At 44.1% G+C, this 24,527-nt stretch overlaps 1 protein-coding gene across 2 annotated transcripts in view; it reads left to right on the top strand.

Moving 5' to 3' along the window:
• The window catches only part of LRRTM4 (leucine rich repeat transmembrane neuronal 4), a 318,997-nt gene extending 296,962 nt beyond the window's left edge, over positions 1 to 22,035 (top strand). For both annotated transcript variants that reach the window (XM_072027198.1, XM_038167060.2), the window contains one exon: positions 21,498 to 22,035. In XM_072027198.1, the coding sequence (XP_071883299.1) occupies positions 21,498 to 21,719 (222 nt within the window). In that variant the 3' untranslated portion in view covers positions 21,720 to 22,035. The remainder of the gene's footprint in view (positions 1 to 21,497) is intronic.
• Positions 22,036 to 24,527: the final 2,492 nt, after the last annotated feature.

Genomic DNA, 24,527 nt, shown 5'->3' with positions numbered 1-24,527 from the left:
GCAATCTGTGTGATTCCCTCCCTCCCCGTTGCTTCGCAGGACATCGAGGACTGTCTTTTCTCTGAGCCCTGTTCAGCTGTGAGCTGCTGTTGCCAGGTTAGAGGAGAAGTAGAAGTCTTGCTCCCAAATTCTGGAGTCAGGGCCTGCCAGGAGACAACGGTGGGCCAAAGGACAATGTTAATTTGGGGGAACAGACATGGGAAGGGGCTCCAAGATGGTCATGGGGACATAGAGGCTGAAGATAATTAAGGACAGCTGAGCGCTGTGGGTTCAGCGTGTGATTTGATAACATCAAAAGAACACAAGTTAATGGGGAGCAGATTCTTGTAGGAAGCAAAGAGTTGGTGGAAATGAGCTAAACTCATTAGGGTCAAACTTGCTTTTGAAGATAATAGCTTGGTTACTTGCAACTGTGCCCCAACCCCCCTCAAACATCAGTTTGCTGTTCGATTCAGTGATATGCAGCAGTTAAAAATAGTTTAAGGTTCAAAATTACACGTTGGGTATTCAACAGCGGGATTCTGTGTACAAAAACTTGGGTATAGTGATAACGCTGCTAGTACACACCGATCCCTTCATTACTCAGAGAACCTCCTGTGTTAACACAAATTATAAGGAGAAGTATATGGCATTCTGACATAGAAAACTGTTTTTAGGATGAGCAACCTTTCAATGGGCTTGTGCATTTAATAAACAGCGTTGAAAATCAGCTCTGTGAAACCAATATCATGTTACCATGGCAAAGAACAAAGAAATGAAATGAGGCTGGTTGTAGTTAGTAAAAAGAGATTGTAGAGAAGTGGGGAACTTGCTGGACCCCTTTTTTTTCTTTCTTTGTTGCTTACATTTTTTCTTACCTTTAATACTGGATTTTTAGACATCACATTTTTGTGTTGGAAATGTAGTATTGTTCACAGTTTTGCCTGCACACATGCAAATAAACAGCATGGACCTCTCATTAGTTATACCCAAATAAATAGGGAGTAAATCTACTGGCATCAAGGGAATTAGCATAACTAAACAGAGGATAAGCCTCATATCCTTACCTCTACCTGTGTGTTGCGAGAGCAATATGCATGGATTTTGCATATTTATATGGAAACAGGCTTAGTTATTTGTTTCTAGCTTCATAGATTCAGTAGAGGTGAAAGGATTTTAGGCTGCTGTTGCTGTTTCTAATGCAATTAAGTACCGATGAGTTATGATCAGATCCAAGCTAAATAGAACAACCTTGTTGAGAATTAAAAAAAAAAAAAAAGAGAGAAAATGTTTGTGCTGAAGCTCTAAAACAGACATTTCTGATGCTAGAGCAAATGGCTGTACATCCCCAAGCTGTTAACTTGGATTTGATAGAATCATTAAAGACGCTTCGTGTTCAAGGAAATTCCTGTTAAGCAAACATCTCTGGGGAAACGTCAGAGAGCTGCAGTTAACTTCAGGCCGGTGTTAGAGCAGGGTTTGGTGTGGTTGCAGTCATCGAGTTTATAGCCACAAAAGCAAGCCTGACCCTACAGGATTTAGGTCTCTTACAGTCGCTGGTTGTCAGAGTCCCCCTTTTGTGAAGAAATCTGCTTCTTGTTGTGTTTGGTTTCTCATTTGGTTTTGTCAGAAACAACAGGAGCCATCTTTCTACCCAGAAAGGGTCCAGCTTCTCCTCCTGCAGCAGACTGTGCCACTCTATGGATTTGAAGAGCAGCAGGGCTGAATCTCATAAGAAGTTTTTAAAAACTAATCTAAGCTTCCTCCCTTCTGTAAGCACGTGAAACATTGGAGACAGATTTCCAGAGGCTCTCAGGTAGCTTAAAGATATTAGGAAGGTGTTTTATGGGATTTACTGAAATGTTTCAGAAGGTTAGGACCCAACTTGCCTGATTTTCAACAATTTTCATCTCGGAAAACAGTTTTGAAAGTCACTAGAGAAATCTATTTCCATCTTTAGACAGCTAAATATCCTGATTCTTCATCCTTTATTTGCAGCGCTTAAAAAGTTCAGTATAAGAAAGAACAACCAACCTCTGGAAACAGAGCCTGAAATAATGTTGTTTCTTGATAGCGCTTTTTCCATTATAATCTGCCAGCAGCAAAGTCTGTTGCAGGCCTGTAAAGCAGTTTTCAAGTGCTTTCTCCTTGAAATATTAAGTATGAAAAAGTTAAAATTGGTAGGATTTATACAAGGGACCCGTAACTGCAAATGCATAAAATATTTTTGCTCTCTGATCTTGAAATTGACACATCCTGAAAGTACTGTGATATAAAATTCAATTATAGAGTTAATGTAGTTTTTAAAAGAAATAGATAAAACCACAGATAATCAAACCAACAAAGAACAAAACTTTCTGAAGTTTGTTACTCCTTTACACTGAGCCTTCAAAATAAAAAGAAAAAAAGTATATAATCTTGCTATCAAAATTTTGCAGTAGGTGTAAGCTTTCCAAGCTTTTTGTATGGTTTGAAAATAGGGAACTGGGGTGGCAGAAATAAAAAAGAAATTCACCTTTACTCAGAAAAATATTGTAAAGTCAAAGGTAGGGACAAATGTAAAGCAATGGATTTTTTAAAAAGGGAAGGAAAAATGCAAAAAGTCCTTGTTTCCCTCATCTTGGTAAGTGTTTAGGAGAAGACAAATGCCATTCATTATGCTACACCAAGAATTCTCCGCTGCTGTGTAGGTTGGAATAAGTAAATCCTTTTGGAGTGCCTCAAAGAGAGAGTGCTCTCTCTCTTTGCTGGAAATTGGTGCTGACCTGGCTGAAAATAGCTAACCAGAGCCCCGAGCTGCCTGGAGCTGCTGGAAAACAATGAAAAGTTGATATAGGGTCAGACCTAAGTTCTTACACAAGGTGTATCAGCTGCAGAGCCTCATTTAAGAAAGTCGACTTACAGTCTTGCTATGGACTTTGCACATTGCTTAGATTGAGCTAGCTCTTTATTTGGTCACAATAATCCAGTAGGAGCTTAAATTACTGTGGAGTTAGTTTGCTGGACATCCCAACAGTGGTTCCCCAACTGTGCCAAGTACAGCGGCGTATCGGAGCTAGGGCAAGCACAGGCACAATAGGAAAATCAGGGAGATTTGCAGGAGTTTGTTCCCCCAGTGAGTGCTGAGTGTGACAAGGCTTTCACTGCATGTGTTTTGTGGCCATTGCTTTTACACTAAATGGATTTGCAATTTATATGTGCTTTGGAGGGCATGTATGAGATGGGGAGGCAAAGGAGCTTCTGCAATGTCCCGTCCTTATTGAGGGTTTACGACCAGGAAAGCAGGAAGGTCACGGTGTTGCAGAGCGGGGACCTTGCCTCACATCTGGGCTAGGTAAAGTGCACCTTGTCAGGACAGAAAAGATACTGTGCTTTGATAATTGCATTTATCACTATTGGAAAGGTCTGACTTGGGTGGAAAGGAAAAGTAATTCACCTTCCTTTCTTGCCTGAGAGGGCATCCTGCAGCCAGGCACATCAACTGCCAAGGTCCTATTTGTCTTCAACAGGGCCAGAATTAATTGTTCTGTATTACACGAGACCCTCCAGGTCTTGGGCTAGGATCAGAGCTCCAGCGTGGCAGCTTCCATGCGATGCACAGGGGATTATTCAGGGGATTTTCTGAGCTTGGGCCAAGCAGCGTTTCATGCAAACATGACCATGACTCCAACCAGCCATGCAATTCAACCAGCATACATGAATAAGCAGTAGTTAGTTGCTAACTGTCCCTTCCCACCCTTGGTGTATAGCCCAAAATGGACCGAACATGGGGCGTTTAAGGAAAGGTTGGATGTGGTACTTAGGGACATGGCTTAGTGGGCAATATTAGTGGCAGAGGGACAGTTGGACCAGATGGTCTTGGAGGTCTTTTCCAACCTTAATGATTCCCTGGTAATTTTGTTTCAAGAAATGGATTTAGGCTGCAGCATGGTTTGGGTGATTGTTTTTTTTACTCAGGCTATTTTGGGATGCACGTAGAAAAACTGTTGGAGCATTGATGTATGTGGAGCAGGGCAGGTTGAGTGTGCTGCTACAGAAGGCTGTAGAACTGACCTGGAGACCAGGCTCCTTGCAGTGAAATACCTACCAGCTTTGGACTGAAGGAATGGGTGAAAGAAGCGTGAAGGATCACAGGATGGGTAAGGGGACTGAATGCAAGTCTTGCTGCAGAGGGTGAGTGCAAGAACTGCCATCGCGGCGTTAGCGTACAAATTCACACCGCATCGGGTGTGCTGAGGGAGCTGTCATTTTTGTCACGGAGTGGCAGCAGAGCCCTCAAAGAAAGGACATCTTGTGAAGATAGATGCGCTTTTTTATTTTCCTTTTGTATTGCAGTACATAGGCCCCACTTGCAAACAGGGGGAAAAATGGATTTAAGGTAGTCCCCTAATCCGTCAGACAAAAACCATATGGTGGAAGCTACAATTGAGCCATGGTTGATCACACTCCCCCCTAATCTGCAGCTGTTTTCCTTCTGATAGATAAATATGTGTTTAAATAATGCATCCTGCCTAACTCTGTCAATTTTTTTGAATGTTCCCTTTGACAACTGAATGTTTCCATTATGCCCAATAAATGTCTTGGAGACTGACCGTTCCTGCCTAAATGCACATTAAGGCTGCATTTCCTTCGTTTCACCTTCCAAAGGAAACAGTGCAGCTGTTCATTATTTGCAGCACTTACTACAAGAGACTCATTTTCAGGAGATAATTTTTTCCCTTAGAACTTCATAAAAATGTTTTAGTTCCTGACCACAAAGACACAGTGAATAACTATTGCAGAGGAGTGCTGTGAGCTTTGATGTCAGAGCTGTTCTCCTTTAAAAGGGCACCGAAGTCTGTCAATGGCACATTCTTTTCTTCCATGGTAATAGGAAGAGACTGCATGGCATTGTGTTACGCATTGTAGTGAGGTTTTGAAGCTGAACTTACTACATACCTGTAGCACAAAAAGGAAAAGGGTAACCATGTCAACCATTGTCCAGCTGGCAACTGTGCTACTGTCGTTTGCCTCGACTCGGTGGCTTGTTCCTAACGAGGGGACGAGGGCTCCGAGGCCCATCCTCAGCACCATGTCAAGGTAGCAAGGGGCTGGCTGTAGGTGCTCAACTCTGAAGCTGCTCTGATGGCTTCTGTTTTGGTAGAAGCTCATGTGCGTTGTTTGGAGTAAAGAAGAGGAGCACCGTAATTATTAGGAAATTAATGGACACTTGAATAACCTTCCCATGTTTTCGTTTATATGAGTGTGAGAACCCCCAGGGAGGACAGAAGGGCCTTGTCATCATAGAATGGCTCGGGTTGGAAGGGACCCTAAAGATCATCTAACTCCAACCCCCTGCCATGGGCAGGGATGTCACCCACTAGATCAGGTTGGCCAATGCCCCATCCACCTTGGCCTTGAACACCTCCAGGGATGGGGCATCTACAGCTTCTCAAGGCAACCTGTTCCAGTGTCTCACCACCTCTGTTTATTATTTAAACTGAGGTGGTGCTCAGAGGACTCCATTTTAGCCATTATTTGAGGCCCTTGTGGTAAGTAGTGGGACCATCAGCAAGCTGGAGCAGCTGCTGTATGCCCTGGGCAGAGCTGTGGTGAAGAAGGGCAGTCGCCATGACATGGGCCGTGCCCTCTGGGAGAGTCCTATTGATTTCATAAAGGGTAAAACCAGCTGAATTTGACCGCAGTAAAAGACTGCATATTGACACAGAAGCAGAGCACGAGTTTCACTGACCTGAATTGCAGACCATCTCTAATTGATTTAATAGCCCTTGATCTGAATCATTGGGTTTAATGTTTAAGATTCTGAGGCTTCTAAAGCCCCTTTTAATGCCTCCTCCAAAAACCTTTTGTCAGCATGGTCTTTATGGCCGATGGTAGTAGGGCCGTATCGCACCACAGAGCTGTGCACCTAAGCACTAAATGAGCATTACCAAAAGTCCAGCTGAAAAATGATGAAATTAGGCAAATAAACAAGTACTGAATATCCAAAAGAATTATTCAGGAACGGTCTGACATCTCTAGAGGAAATTCTGGGTGAGCAGCAGGGACGGTTCCAGTCAGGCCTGGTCAGGCACAAATGGCTGAGGGCCCAGCTGGGGCTGGAGCTCACGAGTCGCACTGTCATGATCCGTCCCGACCCCTCCTGACCCATCCCTTCACAGTCAAGGCCCTGGGGAAGGTGCAGTGGAGCAGAATCATAGAATATCCCACGATAGAAGGGACCCACAAGGATCCTCGAGTCCAGAACAAGGCCTGGAGGGACACGCACCCAGAAGCGAGGCACTGGGCAAACCGTGCCACCAGGGAGACGATGACTGGAAACTCCATGTAAATATTTAATTTCTGTAGCAAGCGCTCACTTTGTTTGAAGGTCACAGTGAGCAAACCCAGGGGTGTGTTCAGGTGCATTATACGATTGTTTGTTTCTAGGTGAAGCTGATATGGGGAGACAGCTCTCAGGTGAGGTTTTCATAGAGACTGAAGACCCAGGCCCAGTTATCTGATGCTGGGCTCACAGCTTCAACTTGTCTTTCTCTGTTTCCTTGCCTTTTTGGTAGGAATAGTGATAGCAGTCTTTGTTAAACCCTTTGATGTAGGTATTTAACTCTCTAGATTGCCTTGGGGGATTTCTTTGACCTCTGTTTATTTATCTATAAAGCGAGGATAATGATATCTGCTTGTCTCAAAGCAGCAACACAAGACTTATCTGAATAATGACTGCAGAGCCCTTGGATGAAAGGTGCAGCACAAGGGCAAACAACTGTTGTTTATTCCTGTTGCTGCCATGATCTGACTTACAAATGTGGCAGGCTGAAAACAGGTTTCTTTCTAAAATTTTGCAAAGAATTGATGTGTGAAAACTTACGGACTGGAGTACGCTTGCTGTGAGTCATGTCTGCTCGTATGATTATCCGCGTTTGGCGTTGCGGAAGATACAGATGCAATGGTTTTTGTATTGTGCAAGTGTGAATTATTTCCAGGTGCCAAATGTACGCCATTCATTTAGCACCTGAAATCCCCAGTAATCTCACGAGCCCATTGTAACCGATTGAAAAACATCCTTATGTATGATGTTAAAAGATACAGAGAAATGGCCAGTGCTTTCTGCTCTTCTTACAGAACTGATTTATCAACAAGATAAATCTTCTGCCTTCTGTTTCCTATTCATCTTCGTATACCTAAAGCTGTCCCTCATTTGCTCCATCCTTGTTTGGGGACAGACACACAAAAAAAAGAGCATTGCCTTTAAGCTGTGTCGTCTCTGAACAGCATGCTCTGTGTTTCAGGAAGCCTGTCCAGTCCCTGGTGAGAAGAAAAGCATTTTTGGAGATAAAGTTGATTTGTTTTGCTTCCCAGGGCCCCTCTGTGTGGGCGGGAGGTGTTTGATCTGACCCTTTCTGTTTACTCCAGGTTCTCTCACTGCTCACTGCTGGCGGTGAAGACCCTCGATGCGGTGTTCTCAGAAGCATGCTCTGTGCTCCCCAGAGAGAAGCCTTAGTGCAATAGAAATCCAATGTCTTTTCCATGATCTTTTGTCTGTCTCATGCTGCAGTTACTGTGGGATCATTTCTTTCAGCCTTCCTTTTTCTGCCCCTTTGCCACAGCAGCGCACAGACTGTGGCCTGGAGTCCCGCTGGCATCTTTGTTCTCTTATTTGGAGAGGAGAGGCTGGAAAGGAGCAGAGGGGTCTGTGCAACCTGCAGGGCGATGGCAGCTGCAGTGCGTGGTCAGAGATGTGCAGAGACTCAGGTTTGTGCAGGTTGCCATCAACACAGAGCCACTTCTGGGGCTCCAACTCTGCTTCAGAGGGGCTCTGCCAAAGAGCTGCTCTTTGGTGCTTTTCCTCTGCTGTTGTGGGGTGAGATGAGAGCGCTGTGTGCTGTCTTTGGAAGGAAGACCAAACTGACCTGCTTCAGCATCTGTCTGCTCAGTTCTGTGATGGCTTTGTTGATCTTGGATTAATTATGAGAAAGTAAACAGGGCTCTTAAAGTAGGTAAGCCCCTTGTGTGGAGGTTTGTAGCATCACCTACAGTTGTCAAAGTCAAAAACACCTTTAAACTGGGAGGTTTGAGTAATGTTGCACTGTCTTGGGACTCTAGAGAGCTGAATCCCATCCCTGGCTCGCAAAGGACGCGTTTAATGTTGGTGTTTTAATGCAGATCCCACTCTTGATATGGATATTGAGGTCGTCCTCACTGTGCTTCAGTTAATGTCCCAGAGCAGCCGTAGAGAGCAGAGACCAAATCCCTTTGCTAAGCCAGATCTGCTCTGGGTGTTTATGGGACCAAACTGGAGCTAGTTTGCTGGAAATCCTCTGAAACATGTATATATCAGACCCTGTGAGTACTCAGCACCAGCTCTTGTGCTCGTACAGGGCTGTACCGCTTACAAATATATACACAGGCACAGTGGCCACATGATACGGGGAGTCATTTAGGGATAAAAGATCTGTATTCATCTATTTAGCTCGTGGAAAAATCTGTCCCTCAATCTGTGCATCAGTTTTGAGATCTTTTGCTTGTTTGCTGTTTTCTCTCTCCCACCCTTCATCTGTCACGCCTGTCTGGAGTACAAGCTCTTCGGGGCAAGGGCTCTCACTCAGCACATGAGCACTGGTTGCTGCCGCGCAGTTTCAGTTTTGGTCGAGGCCTCCAGGCACTGCAAATAAACAACAGCTTTTGGATTATGAGAGGCTTATTCATCTCCTTACCCTGCTTCTTCCAGCCTGTTTCGCTCTTGGGTGGTTAGGGATCAGCTCATGATATTGCCTTGATCTTCCAGGTATGTTGGCTATTTGTTCTTGGTGGCTGCAATGAGAAAAGATCCTGGGCAGGAGGCTTTCGGTGGTCGCAGCCCCGTGTTCCAGCACTCCAGCAACACACCGCTGAAATGCTCCACGCTGCCAGAGCTGAATTGCTTCCCTCTGTGCTGATCCCTTCTGACACACCGGAGTTACCTTTCCCAAACAGAACAAGTTCAAAAAACACCAGAGTCGCTGGAAACTGTTAGGCTCATGCTTGGCTGCTTGAGAGATTGTTCGAGCATGCTGTGTCCTGTTGACGTGAGCTGCAGATATTTCTAACAGCAGCTCCTTCGGTTTCCAAAATGTAGCTCGCAGGGCAGATTTTATTTTCCAGCGGGGTTCTTTGAACCTGCCTCTTTTCATTTACACTCCATCGCTACTGCTGAGCTCAAGCACAGAAAGGGTCTAAGTAGGCAACAACTATTTTTGCTTATTAATGTTGGTTGCGTCAGAATAGGTCCGAGCCTGCTTTGTTTGGTTTTTCCCCAAACACCAGCTCGAGCAGCGCAGCTGCCAGCCGGCGAGCTCTGCAGCCCCCTCCTGGCTACGCTCATCAGTGCTCAGCTGCACAGGCAAGGAGCTTTATTTCTGCTTGTCTGAATGACTCCGAACGTTTCTTGTTTTTCAGAGCTAGGCTCAGGCTTCCGGTCAGATTTCCACCTCACGATCCGTTCGCCAATAATGACAGCTTTAGCTCTTGCCAGCTGGCAGCTGGTGGAAAGGGGACAGCGGTGATCTTGACATGGAGCAGTCCCGAGGCTGTTCCAGCCTCAACTTGTGTCTGGAGCAGCTCTGCTGGTATTCAGAAATGGGACAAAATTAAGACAACTTGCTGCTTGCCATCTCTGCAGGGACTGTAAAACCCTTCATCTGCTGCTAAGCCATCTCGACCGTGTGGTTTCCGTGCCAGTTCTCATCAGGGCAACCACTACACCTCAATTTCTTAATATTTCAGCGTGTTTGTAGTTGCTGCACTCCCCTCTTCTGTTATACAATGCCTGTTTTTAGGATTTAGCATGCATTTTGTTTTGAATGTCATCCAGACCTCCCTTTCTGCTTTAAAAGTGTCACTAAGCCGCTGCTGCACAATAACTATTTCCGTTGGTTTTACTCTCATGGAGTAATTGAATTGATCCGCTTGGTTTTGTGGCAGCAAAGATTGCTACGCCAAGAATATTTCCTAACCCATCTTTCTTCCAGTTTTCTCAGGGATTCTGAATATGTCTTTACTGATGATTTTCCTGCATATTACAAAACTTGCCCAGAGGAATGAAAAAGTCATTTGTTTCCTGTAGAGTATTAAAAAATAATGCTATCATTGTGAAATGCCCTTGCCTGCAATGCTGGACAGTCTTGCATTAATTTTCTGCTTGCTTGATCTCTGATATACAAAGATTCTATAGAACATGACTGAAGCATGAACCCAAGTTTGTTATTAATTTTCTAATGCTGTCTACTGTGCGAGTCCTTACCCTGCCTTTTCTGGTTCTCCTGTTTGCCATTTCAGGGGTCTCTTCAGAGAGCAGCTAACGGAGCTGCTGTTGCAGCCCTCCTTTGCAAGTCGCATGCTCACAGATCAGCAGGGGCAGAATGTGTTTGCCCTATCCAGGATCAAGAGAGGCCTTTGTAGTGCAGTGAGTTCCTGTAGCAGTTCATATCCAAGTGTTCCCAAGCTTTTTCTGATATTTAATTTAATTTCAGCCATAATATCCCTCTGTGGTATCCCGTTTGGTACGTGGGGTGAACTCTGCAGGTGGAGCCCCTGGTCGTGTATTTACAGCTAGGGCAGACTCCGAGGTTCAGGCAGAGGGGTTTTTCTTGGAGCTGCTGGGCTGAAGAGCATCATCCCTCAGCACCCTGCTAAGGACTTGACCTCACTCTCCTGTCGCAGCCTGTGTGCTCCACAGGCTTGGCAGAGGAGCTGGGGAAAGAGCCGAGTGTTTTCTCCCCATCGCTGCAAAGCCAGGCTGTCTCGCAGGGTCAGGGCACAAACTCAGAAAGTTCAACTCCAGCTTCTTGGCTCTGCCAGCACAGAGCTGCCACCCCCAGTCTTCCAGCCCCTGTCCTAAGCAGCGTGTCACCCGCAGCTCAGCGGCATCCTGCCAACGCTTCACCCTCACCCCTAAATTAATTTCTCTCTCTGAACCCAAAATAGCCATTTCCCTCCAGCTCTGCCCTACTCTTCTTCCCTTACAGCGCTGCAAGATCCTGAGGCTGTTCCTCAGCCTTTCAGTGGAGATGGAGGTTACATAAATCCTCACCCCAAAATGAGTCATCTAGCAGTACCTTTTGGAAACTGGGGGGTTGCGGTCGCCTCTCAGCGTGGGCACGCTGCTCCCATCAGCACTAATGGAAGTGACATGCATCAGGAGGAGAAGCTGTCCCTTCTGCTGCTGGATTAATGTTCTTGCCAGTGTGTTTGTTCCACTGCGCACACTGATTCCTCTGCTAGGAGACAGTGGAGGCAATTAAAACGTTGTAATTTCTCATGAAGAGAATCCTGCTGAGACATTCAGCCTAATAGGAGCTCCCTCCCGTGTCCAAGAAGGTCTGTAGTGCCAGCGGTTTCATCTATCCCACTGGAGCAAATTTATCCCAAAGGAAATGGGTATCGCACTGGCTTCTCAGGAGAAATAATAACGCCTTGAATTTGCGCTCAGACACAGTCACGATGCTTTGCTCGCTCCTCTGCTTTTGGTTTCTTAAGACCTTTCTGGTCTACAGGTCTGGACGTCGATGGTTTGGCATAGACCATCTGATGCCCAGACCAGGTGAAACAACAGGCACATGAGCTCCTGTAGCTTTTTTTCCTTTTTCTGCCGTTTGTTTTTCTCTCGGTGCCCATTTCCTGCTCCTTCAAATCATCTCAGGATGATTGATAAATGAAACCAATGATCTGCTCACCTTAGGACAATGCTGTAATGTTGAGCATTGAGTTTTAAACGCTGATGGGGGAGAAAGGCTCTGCTACCCCACAGCTTGCTGGGGATGCAGGGTGTGGATGCTACCTCTATATTTAACATTACCACATTAAACGGAATTAGTGCCAGTTATAGATGTGGCTTTAATTAAGCATTTGTTTTCAACCAGAAACGGCTTGAGACTGTCATCTGACTCCAACCAAAACCTTTTGGGTATAGCATAACTAGATAACAGGGGAGGAAAAGCTTCCTACTTTTTATCAGTCTGATAAGGGACCCAGTATCCCCTTTCTTCTAGCACCAGTAGTTTTTAATCACAAGCCCTCATGTTGCATTGTTTATAACTGCTTATGCCTTAAGGAAATGCTGTGCAATTTGAGTAATGTGCTTTCAGGAGTACGTTTATGGTGTCTTCATGTTCAGCTTTCACGTACGACTTTAAATAGTATTTAAAACTCTTTAAATAGTATTTAAAACTCTTGGAAAAGCCATAAATTTCTGGATAGCTCTTTTGCACACTGTAAGTTCTGTGCAGATCTAATGAGAAGGCAATATTTTAATATGCGACAGAGGCTTGTTTCAATCATTCTCCAGTGCCTTTATTTGTCACTGTGGCAGCCACGTTATCAGATGTTCACGTTAAATACTGCACTTATTTATTGTGGGTAACGGGTGGAGCAGGTTGCTGTCTTCCTGATTGCTGCATGGAAAAACAACTCTACCTTTTCCTCTATTGCTGTCATTCTTTTTTCGACAGAAGCAGAGTGCTCTGCTTCCCAAACTGGCTGCTGGACCTTTCGCAGAGGCTCTGCTTCACCTCCCAGCTGCCTTTTCCTGGCATTTCCAGCACGGACGTAGGTGGCTGTGGCACCTGCTGTGCTGAAAGCCGTGGAGGAGCTTCCCCAGGATCAGGTAAACAGGCACGGTGTTTGGCCTCGCTGGCTGAGAGCAGCACGCTGTGCTGGAAAAGGGAAACAACAGGACAATTTGCAGCCTTTTCTACTCAGAGCATCCCTCTCCATCTGCTTTGTTCTCCTGGCTCCTCTCCTCTGCTCCACGTAGGACTCAACCAGAGGGAGCTGGCACTGTGGTGATGTCTCCTGGGCTTTTTTTTTTCTCCCTCCATCCACCCTGTTGCTGCAGGATATCCTGTGACCCCAGCGAGGTATCAGAAGCTAGTTCAGGTTTTATTTTGGTGATTCAAAGCTCACGTAGGTCAGCCTTGCCTTTTGGGGCAGCCGCTGTGGAGTCGGTCCTCCTGCCTGGGACAGGAAGGGGGGAATTGGCATAACTGGGGCAAAATCAGGGGCACAGGAGAACCAAAGGTTCCAGTTCATTCTCATGTGCAAATAGGAGGGAACAGCAACTACTGGGGCTGGAGGAAGGCCCCCAGTTAGGAACATCCTCTCCTTACTGCTCTGCATTACCCCATTGTCTTAATGCCTTTTGCAGGTGGTGCGAGGAGCTGCGATCACGGTGCTGTGATCCTTAAGCACGCAGCTGCAAATCCGACCTTCTGCCAAAGGGTGTGGAGCCATCCTCGAGCCTGGGAGGGTGCCTCAGGTTCTTAAATATGTGGGAAGATCCAGCTCCGTGGTATTTCAGGCCTGAAACACCAGCAATTTAGAAAGCTAAATGAAGCTGGGAGCGGTGGAGGTCAGGAGAATGCTCTGTGGACATTATTACCACACTGCTGACCTGTGCTCTGCTCTTTCTTCTTGATCCCTTGGAGACTCGGCTCGATGGACCTTTGCCTTGTCCTCAGAGGTTAAGTACAAATGATCTACGCTTAGCAGCTCTTAATGCAATACTTAGGGAGCAGGAATTCCTCTGGAGAACCTGGCTTTTTAAAGTATCTAAATGAAAACTGAGGTGCCTTAAAAGAAACTCCAGCTCTGGATGTCTGTGTGCTTCGGCACCCAAATGTCCCCGAGGGACTCGAGGTAGGGAACTGCTGCAAGGCACTGCGGGGCTGCTGCAAAGCTGAGCTTCTGTCCTTAAGTAATGTGAAAGCTTTTTTGTAACCCCAACCTCCCCATCCTGTTGAATCCTGTAGGAGATTATCCTAATAGCACTGAAAGCAATATTAATGGCTTTCCAATTAGAATATCTGGATAGTTTGTTTATTTTATCGGCCCTCCAAGGCGGAAAATCGAAGGTTACTGGGAATCTCACTTCAGGCTTTTCATCAGCGAGCCTTTTTGTCACGAGCAGATACTCCATGAAATACAGATAAAGCTATTTAGAAGAAATATTTTGCCCAAGGAACAATAACAAGGCTTAGAAGGCTTTCTCCTTTCTGGGAGTTCTCTTTAGGGAAACCTTTTCATTTACTGATTGAAAGATGAAATCGGCCCGTAGAGGGAGCAGTGCGGTGTGCATGATTTTCCTCCTGATCTTTGGAGAAACACACTTAGTTAAGCAATCCGTGGAGAGGTTTGGTTTTAAAGGGAAAGGCACTTGGGTGATGGGCTGGAAGGATTAGGGAGCTATCTGTAGGGAAGGAAAGGGAAACTTAAAATCTAGTTCATGATAGCAGCAAAACTGACAGCGTGGTATTTTGTAGGGGTTTAAGACATGAAATACACTGTGCAAGGATGGAATAAATCATGAAATTCTGCCTTTATGGTAAACCCTGTGTAGCTTACAGACATTTTAAAAGTTGATGAAATTTTTAGTGCCATATGAAAAATTAATAGATGTGTTTTAATCAACTTTTTTTTTTTTATGGAATCAATTTTATGGTATTATATGGTCCCATAGATCCATAATTTTCTTACTACCATGACATATAATTTATTAGGTTAATATGCTTATAATCATTTTTAATACACTGTTGTTTAATTCCTGTGGTTATTTATTATGCCTGTAAATGATGAGTTTACTTTGTTATAAACTATAAATGGAAATGTAAGAGGCCATGAGAAGTACCTGCAGGCTGCACTCTCTTCTGCCCTGTGCCTCCTGCCTGCTCTTCCTCTACATTTGTCCTAGTAGGAACTCTCTCCTGATACTTTATGTCAATTTTGGGATCTCATTTTCCCAGCTAGAAATACAAGAATTGAGTGAGAGTAATATCCCCCCTGTCAGTCGTTTGTAATATTTAGGCTCCAAATTCCCACTGATACCAATTTTATTTTTACTAGGACATGACCCGAGACCTGCCATCCAGGTCTCCAAATCTTCCACTGATTTTCTCTGCAGGTTAAGTTCAAATACAGAAAAGTTTCCTAATCCATAGCTAGATGAAGATGCCCCTGCCCTCTTCCAACCCCTGAACGCTTGATGAGAGCTCAGGCTTGGCTCTGAAGACCTTGATTTCATCCCCAGGTCTGGTCCGAGCAGTCCCTATCCTGGATGCTCGCTGCTTGCTTTGATGGGTGTTTGGAAACTGCAGTCTGCTGAAGGCACGGTCAGGTTTGGGCCACGACATATCCAGCAGCTGCCTTTCAGTGAGTAGCAGGGCTCTGCCTTAGCCACAGCTCCAGAGATCTCGCTGAGATCCCAGGGGATCACTGATCCTCTTCCCTCTGCCCCATGTTCTTTGTGGCAGATGTGTGCCTCTGTCAGCAGCATGGCATCGTGCAGAGAGCTAAAGGGCTGCAGGATGCTCACAGAGAGCCATTTGTAGGACTATCATGGTAGGAATAAGCTAAGGAGACACTGTCTAGGACAAAAAACCTTCTTCGTCCAGCACTTAACACCATACATGCGTGTGTGTGTGTGCCGGAGACCAGGAGCTGCCATTACACATCCCAACACCACCTGTCTGTGGCTGCACATTCTCAATTTCTTGGTGCAAACCAGGAGCTGCAGACCTGGTGGGGGATCCCCTTGTGCCAGGAACGATTTCAGGGCAGTAATGGGCTCAGCACCGGGGCTTGGGCTCCCCTGGCTACACCCTGAGGCTTCCTTCTTGTGCCTGGCTCCCAGAGGGAGCTGCACAGACCGTTAATCTGATTTGGGAGGAAATAGATGGAGGAGGCACCCAAGTGGCTTCTGTCTGGAGTGGGGAGGAAATTGAACATGAAATTGCAGGGAATTGATTGAGGGAATTGCACCTACAATTCAGGCTACTGAAGGAATCCTGCTTAATGCTTCGTGCCTAATGTAGGCATGCCAACCTCAGGCGGTTCCCAGCGGGATCTGTAACTCTTAGAAAACCTGGGCTAATTACAGATATTGAAGACCTTCACATAAAAATCAAGTTGACACTCCTGAAACACTCGGATGTCGCACAGCCAACTTCAGTAAAAGCAGTTCTCCTAAAAACCTCACACCACCCTGTAACAGAGTGCTCAGACTATAGGGGTCTGCTTTTTATTTAATAAATGCGATTTTGTTTTGTTTTTTTTTTTTGCCAGAATGAGATTTACCTTAGGCAACACAAATTTCAGAACAAAAGGTTTATTTACAAAAACAACAGCCAGCCACTCTTGTGTTTATTCCAATTGGAAACCGAATAAAACAGCCATTGGTATTTCAGAACTAGCTTTAAATTCCGTATTTTGTTCATTTTAATGGTTTTATCAGGAAGTATCTGACTGTGTGTTTTCCTGAAGAGGAATGTTTTTCTGAACTGACTCCAAAGGGATGTTCCAGGGTTGTTAGCTGTCATTTTTCAGCAGCATGAAATCCCCTGAAATTGTTTATACCAGCTATATCTGCCTAATGTACCTAATCAATCTATCTGGAAGGTGAAGCAGTATGCTTCGCTAATTGTAAAGCTGTGATAGTATGTCTTGCTTATTTTTACTCTAAATTATGATAGGGTTTTAAATGAACTCTGAATTTGATTTATCAACATCTATGGTGTTAATTCCGCAATGAAGTCATGGTGTTCTGTTACTAAATATTAGCACTAATGAGAAAGCATAGCTTCCACATTTTGTAACGCCGAGTTTCCACTACATATGGACAACTTCGGAATTTGTGTGTAATCTAATCATGTAATCACTAACTAAGCAAGTATTTATACATAATTCAGTTTACCTGGATTATAGAATACCAGCAAATCTGAAACAGGATAATGTTTAACTGCCAGAAAATACTCATGCTTCGTTTTTTTGTTTTGGTTTGGTTTGGTTTTGTTTTGTTTTTTTTTAGAAATGTGTCCAGTGCAAGGCAGTGGTGGTTGTCCTGTTCCATTTTCCATCAGGATGAAAACAGCTTGTCCTTAGTTTTTAAAATGGAGTGTTCTTCCTCACTGGGAACACGAGCATTCAGACATCCATGGCCATTCTTGTTTCTCAAGAAAGATTTTCCTTCCTTTTCCTTCTCTGCAGGATAACGAATGGTTGGAGATCTTTCTTCAAAACCAAGCTGAAAGGAAAGACTCGTAATATTTCCAACATGAAATAGATCTGTTCTGAAAAGCCGTGTTTCCCAAATTTGATTTAACAGTTTACCTGGAAATTATTTCAACCTGGGACTGCTAGTGATTAGATCTTGCAGAACTGCAAGTGATTCTGTGCGAGACAGAGTGTTAATCTCTGTCTGATCCCCAACTAGTCTTCCCTGCAGTAAGTCTGGTTCTGTGAGCAAAGAAAACACTTAAGCAGGAGTTGCAGTCAGCAAGCAGAACTTGGTGTTGTGTTAAACTCTCTTGGTGTTACTTGATGTAAGGTGTCATAGCTTCAAGTTCATAGCAGGGATGAATTTCAGGTTGGCTCAAGTCTCCTGGCGTGTGTGAGGGCGTTCAGCATGCTATCAAAGGTGGTAGGAAGAGAAAAATATTGCAGAAGCAAGGTCACTTGGTATTCATTTGGGACCCAAGCCAATATTCTTTAAAGCTCCTCAAGTTCAGTGGATTTAGCTGTGGTTTCATCTTTGCTCATGTACTTTTTAAAGTTCCAGAATAAGGATTTTTATTGCTGTTTTCTTTAAAAATCTAGGTACTAACGGCTGCATCCATGTGAAGCAGGGCTTGAAACCGAATTCTTCTCACTGATATTTTTAAGTGAACTTTCTTGTGTATTAAACATCAGAACTTTGAAGAGTAAGTTAGTTACCTCCCAGTGTTTCTGATGCAAGTAGCTAAAGCTGCTGATAAAAATCAGTGTGGCATTTAAAAATAAAAAATGCCTGAACGGAAACGTGGATACATGCATTTACATGTTGAAATGACTTGGTGTTTAACAAAACACCATTGTTGAATGTCAAGGGAAAGCTGGACAGGGAATGTCGAGAAATACTTGAATGCAGATGTGGGATTTCACTGAATCTCAGGTAAACTGGAGTTAGTCCGGCTTGTTTTGAAGGGAGTTGTTATTTGGCAGCAACGCTCTTGAGCCGTTAACCTCTCCAATGTCAATTCAGCTTCAAAAGGGAAGATTTACATTCCTGAATTTCCACCACTAAATCTTTTATCTTGCTCCTGTAGCTGGGGGTTTATGCAAATTTTACTTGTAATAGAGCATTTGTTTCAAGTGTGTGGCTCCTGAGATGCAATGTTTATTACATTTGCAGTGAAGATCTGCAGAGGTGCAGGCTTCAGAAGTTAATGCGAGCTAACTAATCCAGCCCATTAGCCGAAAACCCTTGCTGAACACTTGAAGTGCTTATAAAGCTTGTTGTTTAATAGAGTCAGTGCTTTCTTTGGAGAAGAGATTCATTCATTCATCGACTTAATCAACTGTGTGCAGCGCTGGAGAGGCCGTGCGCTCCCTTATGGCAAGGCGTTCGAGCAGAGGATGGCATCCTGCTTGCTTTCAGCCCTCATACGGCACCGCTGTGTCCAGCACGTGTACGTCGTGGCTTTGGAGTGCATCCCCTTGGTAATCATTGAATGGTTTGGGTTGGAAGGGAACCTAAAGATCACCAAAAAAAAAAACAAATTTAAAGAGTTCTGTAGCACAAATGGCTGTGGTGAGTGGCACGGAGGAGACAGCGAACGGCACTGTGCCAGAGCATCCTGGTTCTGTTCCTGCCTCTACCTTTGGTTTTCTGGCAGGTAAATTCTCACCCTTCCTCCCCTTTTCTCCCCAGTGAAAACTGTGTCTTCCAGGGAAGAGGCCGTAAGATAGTGATGGCAGAATCCCAGGGTCTGCGTTTACTTTGGGGGAGGTATTTGGTAACCTGTTTGGTGTTCTTCATTCTGGTCATCTGCTTTTTATTTCCTCTCTCGGAGGCTGTAGCAGCGAAAAGGCCCCAGCTTAGGTCAGAGCGGGCTTGCTTCAGTCCCTGCACAAACACCCTTGCCTCAAAGACCTCCGGTCTCCGAGGGCGAGCAGGGGCAGGACATCATCTTCTCATTTTCCAGCTCATAAAATGACTTGTCAAAGGTCGTATCTCTTAGCATTTCAGGCACTAGTTCTGTAGCAATAATGAAGCAAAATAAAAGTTACTTTAGATCCTGGAGAAAAAATAAAATAAAATTAATTTTCAGCAAGTTAGACGCTTTTAAAATATATATATATTTTTTTTGAATGAAAAGCAGAACAGCCTTGTAAATGATGTCCTTGGTGTTTCTCCATCCTTTTTACTTACATCTGAATGAGCAGCGGTGCATCTGCCTACCTCTGCAATAGTTTGTGTAGTCACAGCCGTGTCCTGAAAAAGCTTTTGTGAGCTCAGTGTTCATGCTCTGCTGTTTCATTGTAAATGAGAACTGATCATGACAATCGTGTCTTTGTGGAAGCAGTGTTAGGGAAGGAAAGCAGGCTGGGTTCTGGGGCCTCATCCCTCTGGGGCTTTCCCTTGGAGCAGGAGGGTTTCTGGGCTTGCCACTTCAATTCGAGAGGCATCCCAAAAACTTTTTTCATGTAGTCTTCACTGGAGGTAGCTCAAGGATAATGCTTCTGGCAGGATTCTGGCATGATTCTCTTAAATTCCCTTGATGAGATCTAGGACCCAAAAGAAGGAGAAAAAGGGCAGTAGAAGGGCCATGCCTGAGAACATGTGCACATCCATAGCTGGGCTTCCTTCATCTTGAAACACTTTCTCCAGGTAAACCTGCAACTCTTTAAGCTCAAGAATAGCCTGATACACCTAGTTATTATTTTTTTACACTAATAATAAGACTATCCACCTTCCCTACATATATGAGGCACACCAACCTCTATTAATGTGACCTCAGACATACACAAAGCTGACTTTTTAAGTGAAAACTGAGAGGTTCTCTTGAACCAACCCAGCTGGAAAGGAAACGACTTTATCCACTGTTCAGGGATGCTGTTGAGATCCTGATCCCTCTGACTCCTGTGTGGAGAAGGGGAGAAAACAAGCAAGCAGCGCTGCACGCAGGACTCAGGTGGTTAATGTACTGTGTATTATTGCTGTAAAGCCAAGACCTCAATCTCTCAACTCTCCAGAACACAAACAGTCCTTGGCTTTTATAGAACCATAAAGAGCTGCCTTAAAGGCTGAGGACAAATTCCAGCCCTGATACAAATTGGCACAGATATTACTGTATCCGAAGGGAGGTAAGAGTTTCTTGCACTAGTGCTGAATTTGATCCACAAGTGAATACAGTTGTCCCATCAAATTCTGCCGAGCAGCTTGTCTTCTGCATGCTTGCCATTCAACTGTCACGGAAAATGACGTTTTCAGCCGAGCTCCAGCTAGTGGAAGAGTTTTGGAAGCTCTCCAGCGTTCTGCAGAGAAATGGGGGGAGGATTCTTGCTGCTTATCAGATCCAAATGCAAGAGGAGCTCTCGCCCTGCAGAACTCATAATTGTTCTTAATGCCTTTTGCTTTTTTTGTACCCGTTAGAATGATGTGCACCTTGCAATGAAAATTTGTGATAAATTAGTGCTGTAGTCTCCACTTAAAGTTCAGCGTGGAAAATAAAGAGGCATTTGTTACAAGATTGAATTATATGTAGGCAACCTCCTGCTATAATGAGCTCAGGTTTTCTAGCTGTGTTAGAATAAACTCTTGCCTGTATCTCCTGCAGTGTGTGATTTTTTTTCCTAAGAACACATTTCCTTCTACTCGATCAGCTCATCTCTTGCAGATGATAAAATTATCTGCAAAGATTTGTGTCTGATGTTGTGCCATAAATCATACTTACTTGTAGGATTAACATTTGCAAACATAGGACATTTATGAAAAGTAGGAAAGGGGGAGAAATTTGGAATTGTTGTACTTACATTAAAAATAAATAAATCAGGATAGTTCTTGTAGACTTTTCCAGTACATTTTTACAAGGTGTGGATCTGCTCAGCTCCAGCAAGCATCCATAAAGGCTCTTGGAGGCTCTTGGTGAGGTTGGTAAGATAAGGGACCCACTAAATCATGACCTTGGGCAAGCAGCTGTGTGTAGGAGGAATAAACGTGTGGTCCAGCCGTGCTGAAAGCTGGAATGATAGAATACCCTGAGATGGATGGGACCCACTGCTGTCCCAGTGCCCCACTCTCCTCGTGAAGAACCTTTTCCTGACATCCTTTAGCTACATGTGCTGGCAGTCAGCATTTCAAGTCCTTTGACATGCTCACACCGGGCTGGCTGTTGCAGAAATGCTCAGCCCCTATCAAGGCACTGGAAGAAGGGCCAGTTTTTTAAAGGTTTGTCTTACCAGCAGCTTCCAGTTTACCCTTCCTAGCCAGATGGTGCGTTGCATAGGCTTTCAACAGATGTAACATCTTTGTACAAGCGGGGACCCACCAACTAAGCCAAATTTAAGTAGTCCTGTTGAAGAGAGAACTGCAGGTGCTCCATACAACCTAGAAGCATCAAAGGTTTGTCTTCCTGCGAGGGTGTTTGAGGCTGTGCTGTGATAAGAGCTGAAGAAACGCATGGCTGAACACATTGCTGACACATTTCTCTTTCTCGGTCTCTTCTCTCGTGCAGGTTCCTCACCACATGAAGACTTTACCCTATTACAGTTACGACCAACCGGTGATCGGATACTGCCAAGCCCACAAGCCTCTCCATGTAAATAAGGGGTACGACACCATGTCCCGGGAGCAGGCTGAGACGACCAACCTGGAACTCAGTCGAGACCACAGCTTCATAGCCACGATCGCGCGTTCGGCTGCTCCAGCCATTTACATTGAGAGAATACCAAACTAATGACGGAGGCGACTTCTTCAGGGGGCGGAGTGGGGAGTTCTTTTGAGGGACCTTTCATCTCAGAAGAGACCAGGGCAAGAAGCTAAAATCTACCATTCCAGTTACAAATGTTCCAACACAGACAAAGGGAAGGGGATAAAGCGAACTCCGCAGACTGTGGAAATGCTGTCGTGCAGTACACACTGAGAACTTCAGGATTTTCTTTGCTTTAAACTTTCAAACAAATTCCTCAATGTAAATATTAAAGAGAGATTGTCGAGTTCTTATTAAAAAAAAAATAGATTTCACTCTAGCTACATAAAGGGATGGATTAAGAGTTTTGTTTGTATATTTGATTTTTCTACATTGCACGGTTCCAGGGAAGGAGAACCACAGGTAAAAAATAAAGGGGCTGGGGTGGGAAAGGGGTTGGGAGGGATGGGTCAGCCATGATTCCTTATTAAGTGTTTATTACTCTTCAAAGATTTGTTTAATATTTTTGTTCTTTTTAAACAAATGAAAGATATATATTTTCTTTTTTCTTTTCTTTTTTCTTTTTTTTTTTTTTAGTGGTCAAGCGCTAATATTTCAAACCAGACATGGGCATTAAAGCTTATGTTGAACCAAAAGGACATTGGCAATTGATGCAGCAGAAACAAAGAAACTTGGGTGCATGTACATTTAAGAGACAGGCTGTACACTATGGAGGGTGCTTTTGATTTTTACTATCTTCATTGTGCTTCATTGTTGACACTATAATTACTTTTCGGGCTCTAAAAAAAGGGAAAAACATGCAAATGGTGTATCGACTCTCATATTTACAGTCCAGCGGTGCCGTAAGCAAAATTAATGGACATTTGGGAACCAAAATGGAAGTGATGTGCTTGAAGTGGATCAAAAGGAAAATCTTTAAAAGCAAGAGTGTTTTGGTGAAACTCACTGGCTGACACAATTTCTAAAACACAGGAGAATGTGTAACATTGTTTTTTGTTTTTTTAATTAATTATTATGATCAGTTAGTTTTTGTGTAGTTTTTATCAATAAAATGACAACAACAACAACAACAACAAGTGGTGGAAAAAAAATAAACATATTATTTTGTGGTTGGGACACCACAGCCAAGCTACTGTTTGAATGATTTCTCTGGTTGTGTGACACGGTGACTCAGTGGCCGAAGGGAACAAGGCTCGGTCCTGTTTCACCTCTTCTTACAGCTAAAGGAATTGTTTAAAGTTTGGAAAAGTTGTCTCCAAAGAAGCTCAGTGTCTTGGGCCTGTCTAAGAAAAGGTTTTGAGGTGATTTTATAAAAACATGTGTATGATCCTGCGGGAGGGGAAAAGGGAGAGGGACAAGCCTTCTGGTTTTACTAAATGTTTTTTCTTCTTGCATCAGAAGGCAGGTTTTTCAGATACAAACCCTGTGATAAAGCTAAATTAGAAGATAATGCTTTTAAGTGGAGGGTGAATAATACAACGGGTGTTAGAATTCCTTGATTGTTTCAGGTACTTGTATTGGGTGTGCACGCTTGGCCACAAGGTAAGGGTTTGATGCATGAATTTCTGGAAGTGCTGCTCCTTGTATCACGTTCACAACTTGATATTGTCTTCCGCATTTCTCACCTGAAAAACTTCGTATTTTTCTTCAAAAGGAAAGGAAGAATATGTATGGATGTATGCATTCTGTATGCTAGGCAGCTTGCAGGGAAACATGGACGTGCAAAGTCAACTGGCTGCATCGCAGGTAATGTATTTAGAATTAAGTGTTAGACAGGAAATGAAAAGAAAATGGAGTGAAAGGCTAGGTGATGAGTTTACAACCAGCTGCATTAGCCATTGTGATATCTGTCAGCTTTAGCACTGCTACAGACAGGGCAAAAGACGCTTGAAACACTAGGCTTCTTCAAATTGAGTTTAAAACATTGACCCACAGCCTATTAAGCTGAAAATGGAAGCGCCTGCTCTCTCTCCCATTGATTCCTGTGGGCTCTGGATCAGCAGTAGAATACATTTCAGTGAGCATCAAAAGCCTAGTGGCATTCCCATGCTCCTAGGAGATGAGAACCGTAGTGGTTTTCTTACAAGGTTCATCACTGCGAGCACAGGCTCCTGGTTGAATTAATGCCTTTCTGCCTGTAAATGTTTTCTGCTGTTTAAAAACTGATGCCAATTTGGGCAAGAGACCTACAACTTTCTTTGGTATTCTTGACGATTAAGGAAGTCGTGTCCTAGGAATGTGTTGGAGGCATAAAGCTATGCCTTACCTAAGTGCTAAAGGTCACGAAGAGCTGAATATTCATGTGGTGGGTTGCTCTGGATCGAAGCACGATGTCATGGCAGCATGTACCAAGCTACCTGAACTAGTGTTAATTAGGTGGTTGTAGTGATCAAACTAAAAGGGCTCTATACAAAGCTATCTGGGACTCAAGATGTAACAGAAATTGAGTCTACCACAGCTGCAATTACAACCAAAGAAATCTGATAAAACCTAGGTTTGAAAAAAGCCAGAATTGTAATATGATCAGCTCTAGCCTTTTGTTACGAGTTTCATATTGTTTTTTGTTTTTCAAGTGTCAGTTCCTGGAATCACGATTATATTACACCTTCAGCTTAAAAATATACCTGCACTCTTCTTAGGGAAGGCCTTTCCACTCCTCTTCATCCAGTTGTTTGGAGAGAAGTGGCTGCGCTCTGAAAGGGAGGATGGAGCAGCTCACCAGGCACCCAGGTAAGGCCCAAGAAATAATAATCTTTTGCAGTATCCCTAATGATTCCTCTCCTAGCAAGCACCAGATAGTCTTACTGAAGAGATCTCGTTACCGAATGTTTGCTT

This window comes from Anas platyrhynchos, chromosome 23, assembly GCF_047663525.1.
Source record: "Anas platyrhynchos isolate ZD024472 breed Pekin duck chromosome 23, IASCAAS_PekinDuck_T2T, whole genome shotgun sequence".
Classification (NCBI taxonomy): Eukaryota; Metazoa; Chordata; class Aves; order Anseriformes; family Anatidae; genus Anas; species Anas platyrhynchos.
The sequence above is the reverse complement of the archived record's forward strand: the minus strand, read 5'-3'. Positions and strand labels throughout refer to the sequence as shown.